Source organism: Galeopterus variegatus, unplaced genomic scaffold (assembly GCF_000696425.1).
Source record: "Galeopterus variegatus unplaced genomic scaffold, G_variegatus-3.0.2 Scaffold1603, whole genome shotgun sequence".
Lineage (NCBI taxonomy): Eukaryota > Metazoa > Chordata > Mammalia > Dermoptera > Cynocephalidae > Galeopterus > Galeopterus variegatus.
In genome coordinates this window covers 309,864-322,920 of record NW_007727714.1, presented here as the reverse complement: position 1 = coordinate 322,920, position 13,057 = coordinate 309,864, and the positions used below count along the sequence as shown (strand labels likewise).

Sequence of the window (13,057 nt, the reverse complement as noted above, 5' to 3'; positions counted from 1 at the left end):
TACGGGCGCGACACCGAAGGTTGCGATCCCGTTACCGGTCAGTAAAAAAGACAAAAAGGAAGAAAAAAAAAAAAGAATTAAATAAATAAAAGTTCATAAGACTTTAAAAGTAGGTATCATGTTTACGAGTCTTGAAAAGTTTGAAATACATATTTACACAGATACATAATAATGTTAATTTTCCTTCCACATTTAATTTACTTTATATACTATTTCTGGCTTCCAGTTCACAAAACCTGAATTACAGCACCATTATTTTGGAAGCTAACAAGACTTACTGCTGGACCAGTAGTCAATCAACTCCGCAACGCTCTGGCACGGACCAGCAGCAGTGGCGTGGGGCTCACCTGGAGGGGTGTAGGCATCCATAGAGGTCTGCACCACCAGGGACCGGCGTTTTGAAGGCATGGGCACCGCCATCTTCCTTTCTTTGTGTTTGGCAAGTGCAGCCTGGACGGCTTCTGTGTGAACGTCTGAAAGAGAGAGAGCGTGATCACTCAGCTGTGCTGTGAAGACCCTGAAGCTCTCCTTCCTCTGCCCCGTCCCCGGGGCCCTGTTTACCTTCCTGCTGAAACTCACAAACAGGTGTGTGGAAAAAGGAAAAAAAGAAACTTCTACCTGCCAGTTTGAAAGCTCCAGTAAAGAGACATTAACGTACATTCATAGGCTTTTCATTATTCATTTTATGACCATAGATCTGTATAAATAATCAAATACTATCTGTAAACTGCTCTGTGATTTTTCTTTTCTTGGATGAACAAACCTTGATCTTTGGATGTTTCTTTGCAGGTTGCAGGTTCAAATCTCATAAATGGCTTCAGCACACTGGTGAGGGACGCATGAACACCTTACATACTTGGGACAGGCACTGAGTCAGGCATTCTATGGAGATTAACCCATTACATTACTCCACATGCATTTACCGAATGCCTCCTTGCAAGGTACAGTGGTGATGAGGCAGATATGACCAGACTGTCTAACACGTAAGGGATGGATGGCAACACTCAAACAGGGTGGGAGTTAGAGCAGGATATGACAGAGCTGGACTGCTGATGAAGACTGGGGAGAGCTCTCTCCAGTGAGACCTGAATAATAAGAAAGGGCCAGCCAGTGACTGTCGAGATGGGCATCTCCAAGGATGGGGAGAAACGGGCCCAAAGACCCTACACTGTGAATGACAGCAGCGATGACAGAACAAAAAGTGGCCAGAGCAAGGGCAGACTGGTGGCCGAGGTGAGAGGGATTCACCGGGATGGGGGCTCTAAAGCGTGGCTAACAGCCTGGACCTTGCTAGAAGGAAGGCTGGAAGCAAGGCTGGAAGCTCTGGGGGATGGTAAGCAGGGGAGGGACACGGGCTGACTTCCTTTTTGGAGGGATCATCCCGGCAGCTGCAGAGAAGACTGTGGGGGGAAGCTGAGAGGCCATCTGGAAGTCACAGCCCAGACAAGGCAGGTCGACCCTCATGACACTCCACATGACTCTGGGGAGGAGGTTCTCTTACTACGCCCATTTCACAGATGAGGAAACAGGTTACAAAACCCCTCCTTAAGTTGTAAAACTGGTGGGCGGCACTGCTAGGATTGGAACCCAGCTGTGCCTACCTCCAGGGCCCTCTCCACCTCACACTGTAACCGTCCTGACAGCGTCTTCTACGAACCCACAGACATGCAACTTCTTCATGAAATCTTCCCTAAAACTCCACCCAGGTCAATCCAGTTCTCTGCCAGCTGCTGCCAGATGACTCGGTCAACATTTTAGGGCAAGGCTCAGCCAACTGCAGCCCACAGGCCAAATCAAGCCTCCAACTCCTGCTGAAAATAATGTTTCATTGGGACCCAGCCCTTCTGCTCATATACATACAGTTTACTGCTGCTTTCACACCATAAAAGCAAAGTGGAGCGGTTGTGACAGATTCTGCAGTGGCCCAGAAAGCTGAAAATATCTGCCATCCAGCCCTTTGCAGAAAATGCTTGCTGGCCCCTGTCACAGAGCACGTTACATGCCACACGCACCAATATAGAGCATGTTACATGCCACAAGCAGCTAACTTATTACATAGTAGAGTCGTGTTCAGCCTTTGCACTCACTATGCTTCCCCTCAACTAGACTCACAGTGTCCGAAGATGAAATCCTGGTCTCCTGGTCACACTTTTCCCTAAGCTCCAGATCAAGAAATGATGGCTGACGTGGATCCACGGCCTGAAACTGAAGTGCTTGTCAGAGGGGTGGGGGCGTCTTCCATTTCCACAGCCCAACACTTCCAGCCTGTGTGGTCTCCTTGCTGAACTCCTTGAATGTAACTTGAAACTTACAGAAAGCCTGCAAGAACAGCACAGACGGTTCCGTGCAACTGCCCCAGGCTCATGACTGTTTACCTCAGCTTTCCCTCCCCACCCCCACATTTTTCTGAATCATATGAAAATAAACTGGAGACACCATGACCCCACACCTAGATGTTTCCATAAGTTTCCTACAAATAGGCTATCCTCTCACACAACACAAGACTTCCTCAAGATCAGGAAATTTAACACTGATATACTGCTCTTAGCTAATCCAAAGTTGGCACTCGAATGGTGTTAGACACCCCATAATGACCAGCTGCTCCGTCTTCCTCGTCTACACCACCATCCAGTACTGTACTGATTCATCGCACTGTCTTCACCTTCTTTGAATCTGGAATGGTTCCTCAGCTTTTGTGTTTCCTGAAACTGGAATATTTAAAGAATGCAGGCCAGTTACATTGTACCCTGTTTTCAATCTGGGTTTTCTGATGTCTCCAGGTGATGAGATTCAGATTGTGCATCTCAGCAGGGGCTCCTCAAATGCGTGTCCTCCAGAGTGACGTTGGCCTGGATCACCTGCTAAGTGTGGTGTCCGAGTTCCCTCACTGCAATCAGGAAGATGGGGGAGGAGACTCTCTGACACCATCTGCATGTCCTGGTCCCCAAAGTGGCTCCCACTAGTTGCAGCACTGTTAGGGATTTCCTGACTCCACCGTTCCCTCTGAATCATTAGATCCTCTGCGTTTGTTTAAAAAAAATTAGTAGTTACTAACTTTCCTTTCTACTCATTCATTTTTATATACGTGAATATGTTCTCATGGAGTCTGATTAAATGGGTTATAATTCATAATTATCATTTTTTATTTTGATGCTCAAATGGTCCCAGGTTCAAGATGGAGGACTCTCTTCAAGCTGGCCTCTCTGTCTTTTGGTCAGGTCCCCGTCACATGTAAGCCCTTTCTTACTTTCTGCTAGAACACAACGTCCCCCATCATCTTCTGTGTTCCCTGCCTCATCCCTGGAATCAGGAGACCAGCTCCTTCTAGTAAAGAACTGTGTTTAGAAGCCAAGACTGGGCACCACACGAGCTCACTGTCACGAGGAGACACTGCTCCTGGGCCCTGCCAGCAAAAAGAGCACTCGAACACATCTACTTACACACATTTATGTCCACGTGAACCCACTTACACATTTATATCCACATGTATCCACTTACACATGTCCACACATATCCACGTACACACACACATACATGTCTGCATGTATCCACTTCATACACACACATCCACATGTATCCACTTAGACACACACATACATGTCTGCATGTATCCACATACACTTCTATTCCTCCCTGTATCTACCTACTGGAAGCCATGAGTTCATACTGATGCCTCCTATTTCAACCCAACACTGTCTGACCTATTCAAGTCCTTAAACATTCCATATTTCTAACTCCCTTATCTAGGAAAGAATTTGGGCTCCTATTATCATCAATATATTCACTGATTTATTAAGTGTATTTGCTTAAGCCTGGGAGATACATAAAGTAATTTTAGAGTTGCTGATACCACCATGAAAATCAAATCTATTAAGTAGAGTTTAATATTAGTTTACAATTTTTTTTTTTTTTTGGTTGGGGGAGGGTGTTAAATACACATCTAGTAAAATGTTCGGATCTTAAGGGCATTTGATACATTTTGGTAAATGGAGAGAAGCCTATAGAATCCTACGTGCCCCTTCTTCCACTCAGCCACACCCTCATGGAACGGCCACTGCTCACTCTTTCAATCAGTTCTCCTTAGTTCCTGACATTCATACAAACAGAATTGTACAGACTCGGGCCGGCCCGTGGCTCACTCGGTAGAGTGCGGTGCTGATAACACCAAGGCCGCGGGTTCGGATCCTATGTAGGGATGGCCGGTTTGCTCACTGGCTGAGCGTGGTGCTGAGAACACCAAGCCAAGGGTTGAGATCCCCTTACCGGTCATCTTTTAAAAAAAAAAAAAAAAAAAAAAAAGAATTGTACAGACTCTATGCTATGGTTTGCTCTTGAATTCACTCGTTTTGCTGCCTATATCAGCCCTTCACAGGTTTTTGCTGATGCTATCACAATGTATTGATATATCATAATTTGTTCATGTTTCTCCAGCTGATAGATATTTATGTTATTTCCAGTTTTTGGCTATGATGGAAAATGTATCATGAAGAATCACGTACATTCTTTTACATGGACATACATTTTCATTTCTTTTGGATAAATGTCTAAAGTGTAACTGCTGGTACAGTAAGTATATGGTTAAATTTTCATAGTACTGCCAAACTGATTGCTAAAGTGTTTACAATGTTTCACATCCCATTGGAAACGTATGAAACTTCAGCCCTGACACGCCTTCACCAGCCTGTGTCACATCAACCTCTTCTCCAATGGCTGCGAGTGGAGTCTCATGGGTCTAATCTGCATTTCCCCGATGACTGTGTTGAGCATCTTTCGTGGGCTCACGGGGCACATGTTTATCACCTGTTCTGAAGTATCCATCTCACACTCTTGCAAAATTCACATTATTTCTAGTAGTTTGTATATTTCTTGAAATGTTCTAAATAAACCATCAAATTTCCTGTAAATCAAGAATGTTCTGCCTCTTCCTTTCCAGCCTTTATGCCTTTTAGTTTTCTTGCCTTACTTCACTAAGATCCCAGTAGGCAGGGCGTGGGCAAGAGCTGGTGAGAAGGGCTGCCCTGCCTCCTTCCTGACTGTGGTGCAAAGCCCTGCCTTCTGCTGGTAAGGACGATGTCAGCTATAATTTTTCATAGATGGCTTTTTTCAAATGGAAAAAGGCCCCTTCTGTTCCTAATTTGATAGAAAGTTTTTATAAGAAATGACAATTGAATTTTGTCCAGTGTTTTGCAGTGTCTACTGAGACGATCGAATGGATTTTCTCCATTATTTTGTTAATGTGGTGAATGATACTGGTCAATTTTTGAACACTGAGCCAAGTTTGCAATGCAAAACCATACTGCATCATGGAGGGAAAGCCTCATTGGTCCTGACATTATGCCTTTCACATATTTCTGGGTTCGATTTACTATAATTTGTGAAGAGTTTTTGCATCTGTGTCAAGAAGTGGGACAGGGCTGAGATCTGCCTGGCGTGCGAGCTAACGAGCCACCTGCTGCTGTTTTGTGGATGCTGACAGAACCTGAATGTTTCCGGGTCACAAACAAAGGGCCTCATCACATGCAGCAACAACAGTAGCTGTTTATTGCCTTTATCAATACTCAGTGATGTCTGTACCACTTGATGACCTTAAATTCACATGGTGCAACAAAAAAATCACTTCTTCTCTACCTCCCTGGACAAAGGCAAAATGTTCTTAGGCAAAATTTTAAAAATTAACCACAGTTCACATGGTGCAACAAAAAAATCAACTTCTCTACCTCCCTGGACAAAGGCAAAATGTTCTTAGGCAAAATTTTAAAAATTAACCACAATTTAAAGAAATGCTCACATTTTTCTCTTCTGAGAAAATTTGTTTTTAGGTACGGCTACAGTGTTTTTCTCCTCTCAAGTAATTTTATTAAGAGTCTTGAGAGTAGAGAAAAGAGATCAGAGCGGCTCACCCCAGGCTGAAGAGTGAGAAAGCCAGACTGTTCTTGTGGAACATGTGCTCTTCCTCACTGGAACATCAGAGACCAGCACGTCGCTGAGAGGTTCTGCTACCTCAAGGGAGGAGTGAAATGGTCCTGAAAGAAGTGGGGAGCCTGGGATGGGAAGCCCACAACCTTTATGGGGAGTCTGGCCAACTGAAAAACAGTTGTTCAGATTCACCAACGTTTTTGAAATAAACTAAAATTTCTCCTCTTGTGAGGTGGACCCCACAGGAAAGAAGTTCCATGTAGACATTCAGCATTTGAGCCTGGCACCAGGACACACTTGCACAGATTTAAGACGTTTACATGGAAGTTTATTCACACTAAGCTAGATGGATCTGTAGCTCCTCACTCCGGCCACACTTTCCACTTCTGCCAGGATATATTTTTGGCTGGAACACACGATGTTGGCAGTGGAAAGAAAACAGACAATGTATAACCATTACACAGAGCATTCTTTTTTTTAAAGGCCATTGTGATGGACACTTTGCTAGTGACCCACTAGCAACTCACAGCTTCCACATGAGCAGCACCCAAGGTTATGACCTGTGCCATTCTCCCCAAAGTGAATAAAGTCCAACCAAAATAAACCTCTTCCCTGGAAAAGCTTCCAGAGAGAAAAAGAAACATGCCAATAATTACAGATACTTCTATATTGGTCTGGAGTGATGCATAAACACATCAACAAATAAAATGTCTTGTTTCAAGTAAGGCAAAGAAAAAGGCTTTTAAAAAAATAGCACAAAAGCCAGGTTGGTTCTGTCACTTACACACAAACATATGTATATGTGCATGTATGTATGTACACATGCACATATATCTATATGTATTTCTATATGTGCAGGTATAAAACACACCACCTATGGTAAGTTAATAGCACCTACTGACTGGAGCCAGAGATTCCTCAGGATTGTGGGAGGGGGTCTCGTCACTAGTCTGCAGGATGGGGCTGTGCACTCCCCTGTCTGCTGCCCATGGATGGTGGATAATGAGAGCAAGACCTCTTCCTTCCCTGAGCCTGTCACATCACAGCAGGAACTGGGGCCTTGCACCTGGAGTAGAAAAACTCCCTTATAGGCTGAATGGATAATTCAATTCTAATTCAGATGTATCTCTGAATCTCTCTTCAGTGTAGATCCTACAAAAGACCGATTTTAGGAAAAGCAATAGCTCCTGGCCAGAAAGCAAACACCCGGCGCTGCTTCCAATGGCTTCTACCAGGATGTCCAGCGAAAGAGGTTGCATGTTCAACAGCCAGAGGGTTGGATGCTGCAGGTGAGTGAGCAGGGGGTGGCGGACAGGATGGGCAACACCGAGGGACACAGGGAAGGCGCCAGCCAGGCCGAGTGCCCGGGATGCAAGGAAGGCGGCAGTCTAGGACGAGCATGTAAAGCTGGAAAAGGGTGTCCACTGAGAATTTTAGAAAGTTCTTAGTTCGGGCCGGCCCGGTGGTGCACTGCTACAGTGCGCCGCTTGGGAGCGCGGCAGCGCTCCCGCCGAGGGTTCGGATCCCACATACAGACTGGTTCCCGCTCATTGGCTGAGCGAGGTGTGGGCGCACAACGGAGGGTTGCGATCCCGTTGCCGGTCCCGGGCCGGTACGGGCGCGACACTGAGGGTTGCGATCCATTGCCGGACACGAAAAAAGACAAAAAAGAAAAAAAAAAAAAAAAGAAAGAAAGTTCTTAGTTCTTAGCTTAAAAACCAGATCAATCCTAAAATAGCTCATAGGATGGGGAACTTTTGTGAAAATATGGTAATGTGGGTAAATAGGTTGCTGCAAAACCAATCTTCTCTTGAAGGCTCAGCATTATTTTCATAAAACAAGTCTACGAACAAAATTCGCCAGATGTGATACATCAGGAACCCATCAAAGCCCTTGATTAAGTGTCCCACAAGCCTTGATTACAAATGTCCTGGATACAGTTTTTACCCAAGTGAATTAGAATCTAGATGAGAGGCTGTAAAAGGGAAATAATGAAAAATAGAAATCTCCCAGACCTCATGAATGTCTAAAATACATGACTTAAAAATATAAAACTCATACCAGGAGAAAACAACCTGGTTCTACAGCTATACGTTTAGTCTTATATGAAAGAGAAATGTTATTTTCTAGTATTTCCAAGTACCACTGCAGACAAGTACCAAAAGGTGGCCAGAAGTGTTTCAGCCTGACAAGCCTAGGAAGAAGAGTTTATAGCTTCATGTAAATGGAAAATGATTTTAGTTTGGGATTCCAAGGTGGCACTGATGTATTATCAAAGCAAAGAGAGAAGTAGCAGACACGCAGCCCAGGGAGTGCTGAGTGGAAGAGGATGAGGAGGCTGGATGAAGGACCGCGGGAGGGCAAACAGCGGGTGCTGTGTGAAGGGCGCAGATCGGAAGCTGGTGCTCCTGGGGGAAGGGTGGGGGCGTCTCACTGGAGGCTCCGACAAAGCTGCCCGGGGGTGTGGGTTGGCAGCCACCTGCCCTGTGATGCAGAAGCTGAAGACCAAGGACACCAGGCTGGCTAGTGGAACCGCCACCCCTAAAGTACCTGCACCTGCCTCTCCTGGCACAGCTGAACAAAACAGGCAGAGAGCCCAGAGCTATAGTTCACACAGAGGGCGAGAAAGGTGCGTGTGAGGCTGGGGGCGCTGAGGGGTAGTGGCACACATAGTGATACAAAGTCTCTCTCGCCTGTCTCCTTCCTCTGCTGTGGCAGTTCACCGCTTACTCACTCTTGGCCTTTCCTTCCAATAACCCACAAACTCTCATCAATTAAGAGAGAAGATTTACCTAAGATCAGCTTCATGGAGCACTAAATAAGCAATCACTATTGTTAGTAAAGAACCTATCGGGCACGTCTTATGTTTACAGTGTCAGACAAATCAGCGTGCTAAGAGACATCTCCCCAGCAGCCTTTCAAGAAGTACTGGAAATGACAGTAAAGCACACATAACGCAGTGCTGGACAAATCGAGAATGCGATCTCCTCTACAAGAGCTTGCTAAGAACTGAACACCACAGCACAGGCATCACATGGGCATTCCTTGTGTGTCTAAGACAGCCACTGTGGGTGACTGGATTGTGAACCCACACAGCCGCCTCTGCTGTGACTGGACCATAAGGCAGACCTGACCCTGCCCTCTGACTCCTGGCACTTTCTCCACACCTACCGCCTCCTCAAAGAAATGTTCAAAGTTTCTCTTTCCACTTACTTCCATGAGCTGGAAGGGGTCCAGCAACACAAAATGTTTCCATATTTCTGGGCAAACAGCAGAATGCTGGGTCCAGGCTTTGGTGTCAGAGTCCTGGCTCTGCCACTTACTAGCTGTATGAATACTGATTAAATGTTTTAATCCCTCTAAGCCTCACTTTCATATGTAAAATGGGTACAATATCACAGAGTTGCTATGAGAATTACGTAAGATAAAATACACAAAGCAAACCACTAGGTACCTGTCACAGTAAAGATAGGTGCTTTCATTAACATCTTGAAGCAATGGGTTTATTACCATGGGTTTGGGAAACTGAAAAACCCCAGGGGGATTAGGTTGTCAGTGGACCCTGCCGTGTCCTCAGGCACTGGACACATGGGTTCTTGGGCTGGCACCAGGGAGCACACGTTCTGATCACTAAGTAATGCGGGCTCCTCCCAATGCTGGGGTTCATATGCGGCCCCGCATCGTAGACCACGGGATAAGCCTGCCAACAACACGTCTGCACAGAAAGAAGGGTGACAGGCACAGGGCTGAACACCTCCGCACAGGAGCCGGTGAACACCGGCCAGAGGGCCACCCACAGCCAGTGCTCTAGAACCTTGAAGGCAAATCCCAAAGGATGATCGCAGGGCTGTAGGTCTTCTCTCTTCAGGAGACTCTGTATTTTGACTCTCGTTTCGAAAGTCTAGATAAGGTCATTCAACAGATGCAAGTTGTTAACAGTGAATGGAAGGCCCCACTTTCCTCTGGTTTCCTTAAGTAGACTGCCACTTGCTCTACTGTGGAAGAAACCAGTACTCTGCAATACGATGAGCAAACGCATACAGAACCAGAACACCTCTGCCCCTTAGTGGAAGGTGTGGTGTACAGATCCACTCTTTATGCTGGATTTATTATTGCTATTGCTGAACTATTCTAGAACTGTTCTGGACTATGCATAACTGTGGGTTTAAATCCTAGGAAAAACGGATGCTTGCCTTCACATTTCCCTCCTGAAGTCATAAAAATCACAGTCCATTTCCTAGACACAGAGTTCACAATATTACACAATCAGTACATGCACGGATAGAGAGGGGCAAAGGCAACAGAGAATCCACAGAAGAGAAGGTTTCTCCAGGGAAGACACTTGCTCCATCACCACAGAGCAGTTAAGACCCAGGTTCTCAAGCCAGATCATGTGGGCCCAAACCCCAGTCTCTCTGTGTGACCCTGGGCCAGTTACTTGACCCATCTGTGCCTCGGCTTCTCTAGGTGCCAATTAGGAACAGAGAGCGCACCTGTCCTAGGGGTAGCTGTGAGGTTTAAGCAAGTCCATACCCTCCATGGCTCAGGGCAGACAGAGCCTGCTGCGCGGTAACGTGAACACTGCACGTGTTAACACCATGCTACTCGTCGTTAATGTAGCCTAAGTCCGAGAAAGACGACTGGAAGAGAAGAAACCAGGTTTGGGAAAAACCAAAACTGTACCAAAGACCCGAGGAAGCGAGCTTCCTCAAATCCTGACTGTTGCCACAGCACCCGTAACCCTCACAGTCCGAGGCCTCTGTTCTCAGTTCCTGAGGGTCTCTTTCGGTGGTGTTGTGCTGTTTTGTTCTTGGGTAAAGCACACACATGTACAGTGTAAACGGCGAGTGGAGGGGAGGCGAGGGGAATCGAGTGGTGAGACACAGAACAGGTCCCAGCACTGCCCCTTCCACTGGATCTGGCCTCACAGCACCTGCCAGCCACCCATCCCCTCAATCCCCATGAAAAACATGCAGCTGTGTGAATGCGGGCGCTATCTGGAGGGGCGGCCATGGGAGGAGGATTGTGGTCTGACTCCTGTGTTCATGCAGTCCCGTTATTCGCTGAGCGCCTGCTACGGACATTCGTCCCTGCCCTCATGGAACTTGTACGTGGCCCCAAACCAACAGGAGGACAGCCCGTTGAGCACAGAAGATGGCTCCAGCCCTGGGTGGTCAGTACAGGGCCAGCAGAAAAGGCCCATGGCAAAGAGAGACACATAGAGGGAACCTGGGAGAAAAGTGGCACTTTCGGCCATCTAGTTACCCATGACAGGTGACAAGGCCTCATCTGCACAGCAGCAGCCTTGCTTCTCTTTAAATTCCTAAGTTCTTCTTAGCCTCCCCTGAAGCCACACAAAGCCAGCAGACCATAAGGCCAAAATTCTGCGCATGCACACGCACACATGTATGCTCACATGCATGCATACACACAAGCACACATACCCATGTACAGACGTGCACACACACACACACCACACTCCTTTTCCTTAGCCTATTTCCTCCCTTTTAAAATCACATTACTGGTGGCTGCATGGCTATTGTGCCCCTCGCACAGGCCCTGCTGGTCCTTGGCCTCTGGAACTGCTTCAGCTAAACAGTAAGCAACATCACTGCTCAATCACTGTGTGGATCCGACTGAGGCCTTCTGTGGGACAAGCTCATTTCTAGGTGTATAGATCTTTACTTCATCATTAATTAACTGTCACGAGACGTGGGGACAGCATGAACTGTGCACAGCTCTCAGGACAGCTGGGCACAGACAAGTCTGTTAAATGCCGGCTCTGTTAGGATGATGACTGGGGACAAACGCCGCATTTGCCATGTCTGGAGGCCACGGGCCAGCTCAGCCGCCCTTCCTATGCTGTCTTCTCTGGAGTTCCGCATGAGTGGAGCTGCAGCAGGCATGGTCTCCGTGTCCAACTCCTGTCACCCAGGCTGCCACCTCAAGACTCGCGTGCTGCTGTGGACAGCTGCCCCTCAGCCCTCCACTCTCCCACTAAGTGCTACACCAGTCTGCTCAGCCCCACGAAGGACCCTGTGGGGGGTTATTTACAGAAGTAGCTGCCAATAGATTGGGAGAGCCGGTATCTTCACAGTGTCATGGTTTCCTATCCATTACCCCAGCACCGTTTATGCTGGTCTTCACGAATGTCTCCCATGTAAAATTTTATAATTTTTACCATAAAGGTCTCACGCATCTTTTATTTGAACTTTCACTGGGTACCTTGTAATTTTGTTGCTGCTATATGCAGAACTTTGTTTCTAGCTACATGTTCACATTGTTGCTAGTGTATAGAAATGTGATTTTTATTTTTTCAGATTATATTGAGCCATGACATTTAGCTTATTTCTAATAATTAATCTGCAGATAATTTTATTTCTATGTAGATAATATCCTGTAATTTTCCTTTTTCATGCTGTCCTTGTCTGCTATTGACACAGGAACACATCCTAGAATGAATTGGGAAGTGCACCCTTTCTAATTGTATCCTCTGATATTGTCTATATAGCATCAGGCCGGTTTACTTCCTGAGAGCTGAGTAACTGTCTGAGCCTGGTGAGTTCCTTGTGGAAATACTTTTCACCACTGTCACCATTTACAAAGTGTCACAGAGTTACTCAAGCCGTCCTGTTCTTCTTAAGTTTCTAAACTGGGGATCTGTCCATTTCACGAAGTTTTCAAGTTTACTGTCATACGGCTATCACAGCATCCTGATTACCTTTTTCCTTTGGTGTGTCTGCTGTGATGCCCCATTTTAATTTCTGGTATAATTCATTTCTGTCTTCCTTATTTTATTCATCATTCTCACTGGAGGTTTTTCAATGTTATTAGAATTTTCAAGGAATCATGTGTCAATGCTCTAAATGTTATATTTGCTCTCTGTTAATTATTGTATTTAATAGACTATATTTTTTTAGAGCAGTTTTAGGTTTACAAAAAAATGGAGTGGAAAGTACAGAGTATTCCCATACACCCCTCACCTACACACACAGTTCCCTATTAGTGAATAAACATCTTGCATTGGTATGGTGTAATTGTTACAATTTATGAGGCAAATAATAATGTAAATAATGTATAGTTAAATAAACAATGTATAACTTACACATTCTTATTAAATGAAGTCCACAGTTTAGAGTCA

General features: G+C 45.8%; 1 protein-coding gene across 1 annotated transcript in view; it reads right to left on the bottom strand.

Annotated features, from left to right (window-relative positions):
- LOC103594682 (disco-interacting protein 2 homolog C) overlaps window positions 1–13,057 on the bottom strand; it is a gene marked incomplete at its 3' end in the record, with an annotated part of 128,460 nt that overhangs the window by 58,796 nt on the left and 56,607 nt on the right. The window contains exon 4 of the mRNA XM_008577924.1: window positions 348–473. Coding sequence (XP_008576146.1) covers window positions 348–420 — 73 coding nt within the window. The remainder of the gene's footprint in view (window positions 1–347; window positions 474–13,057) is intronic.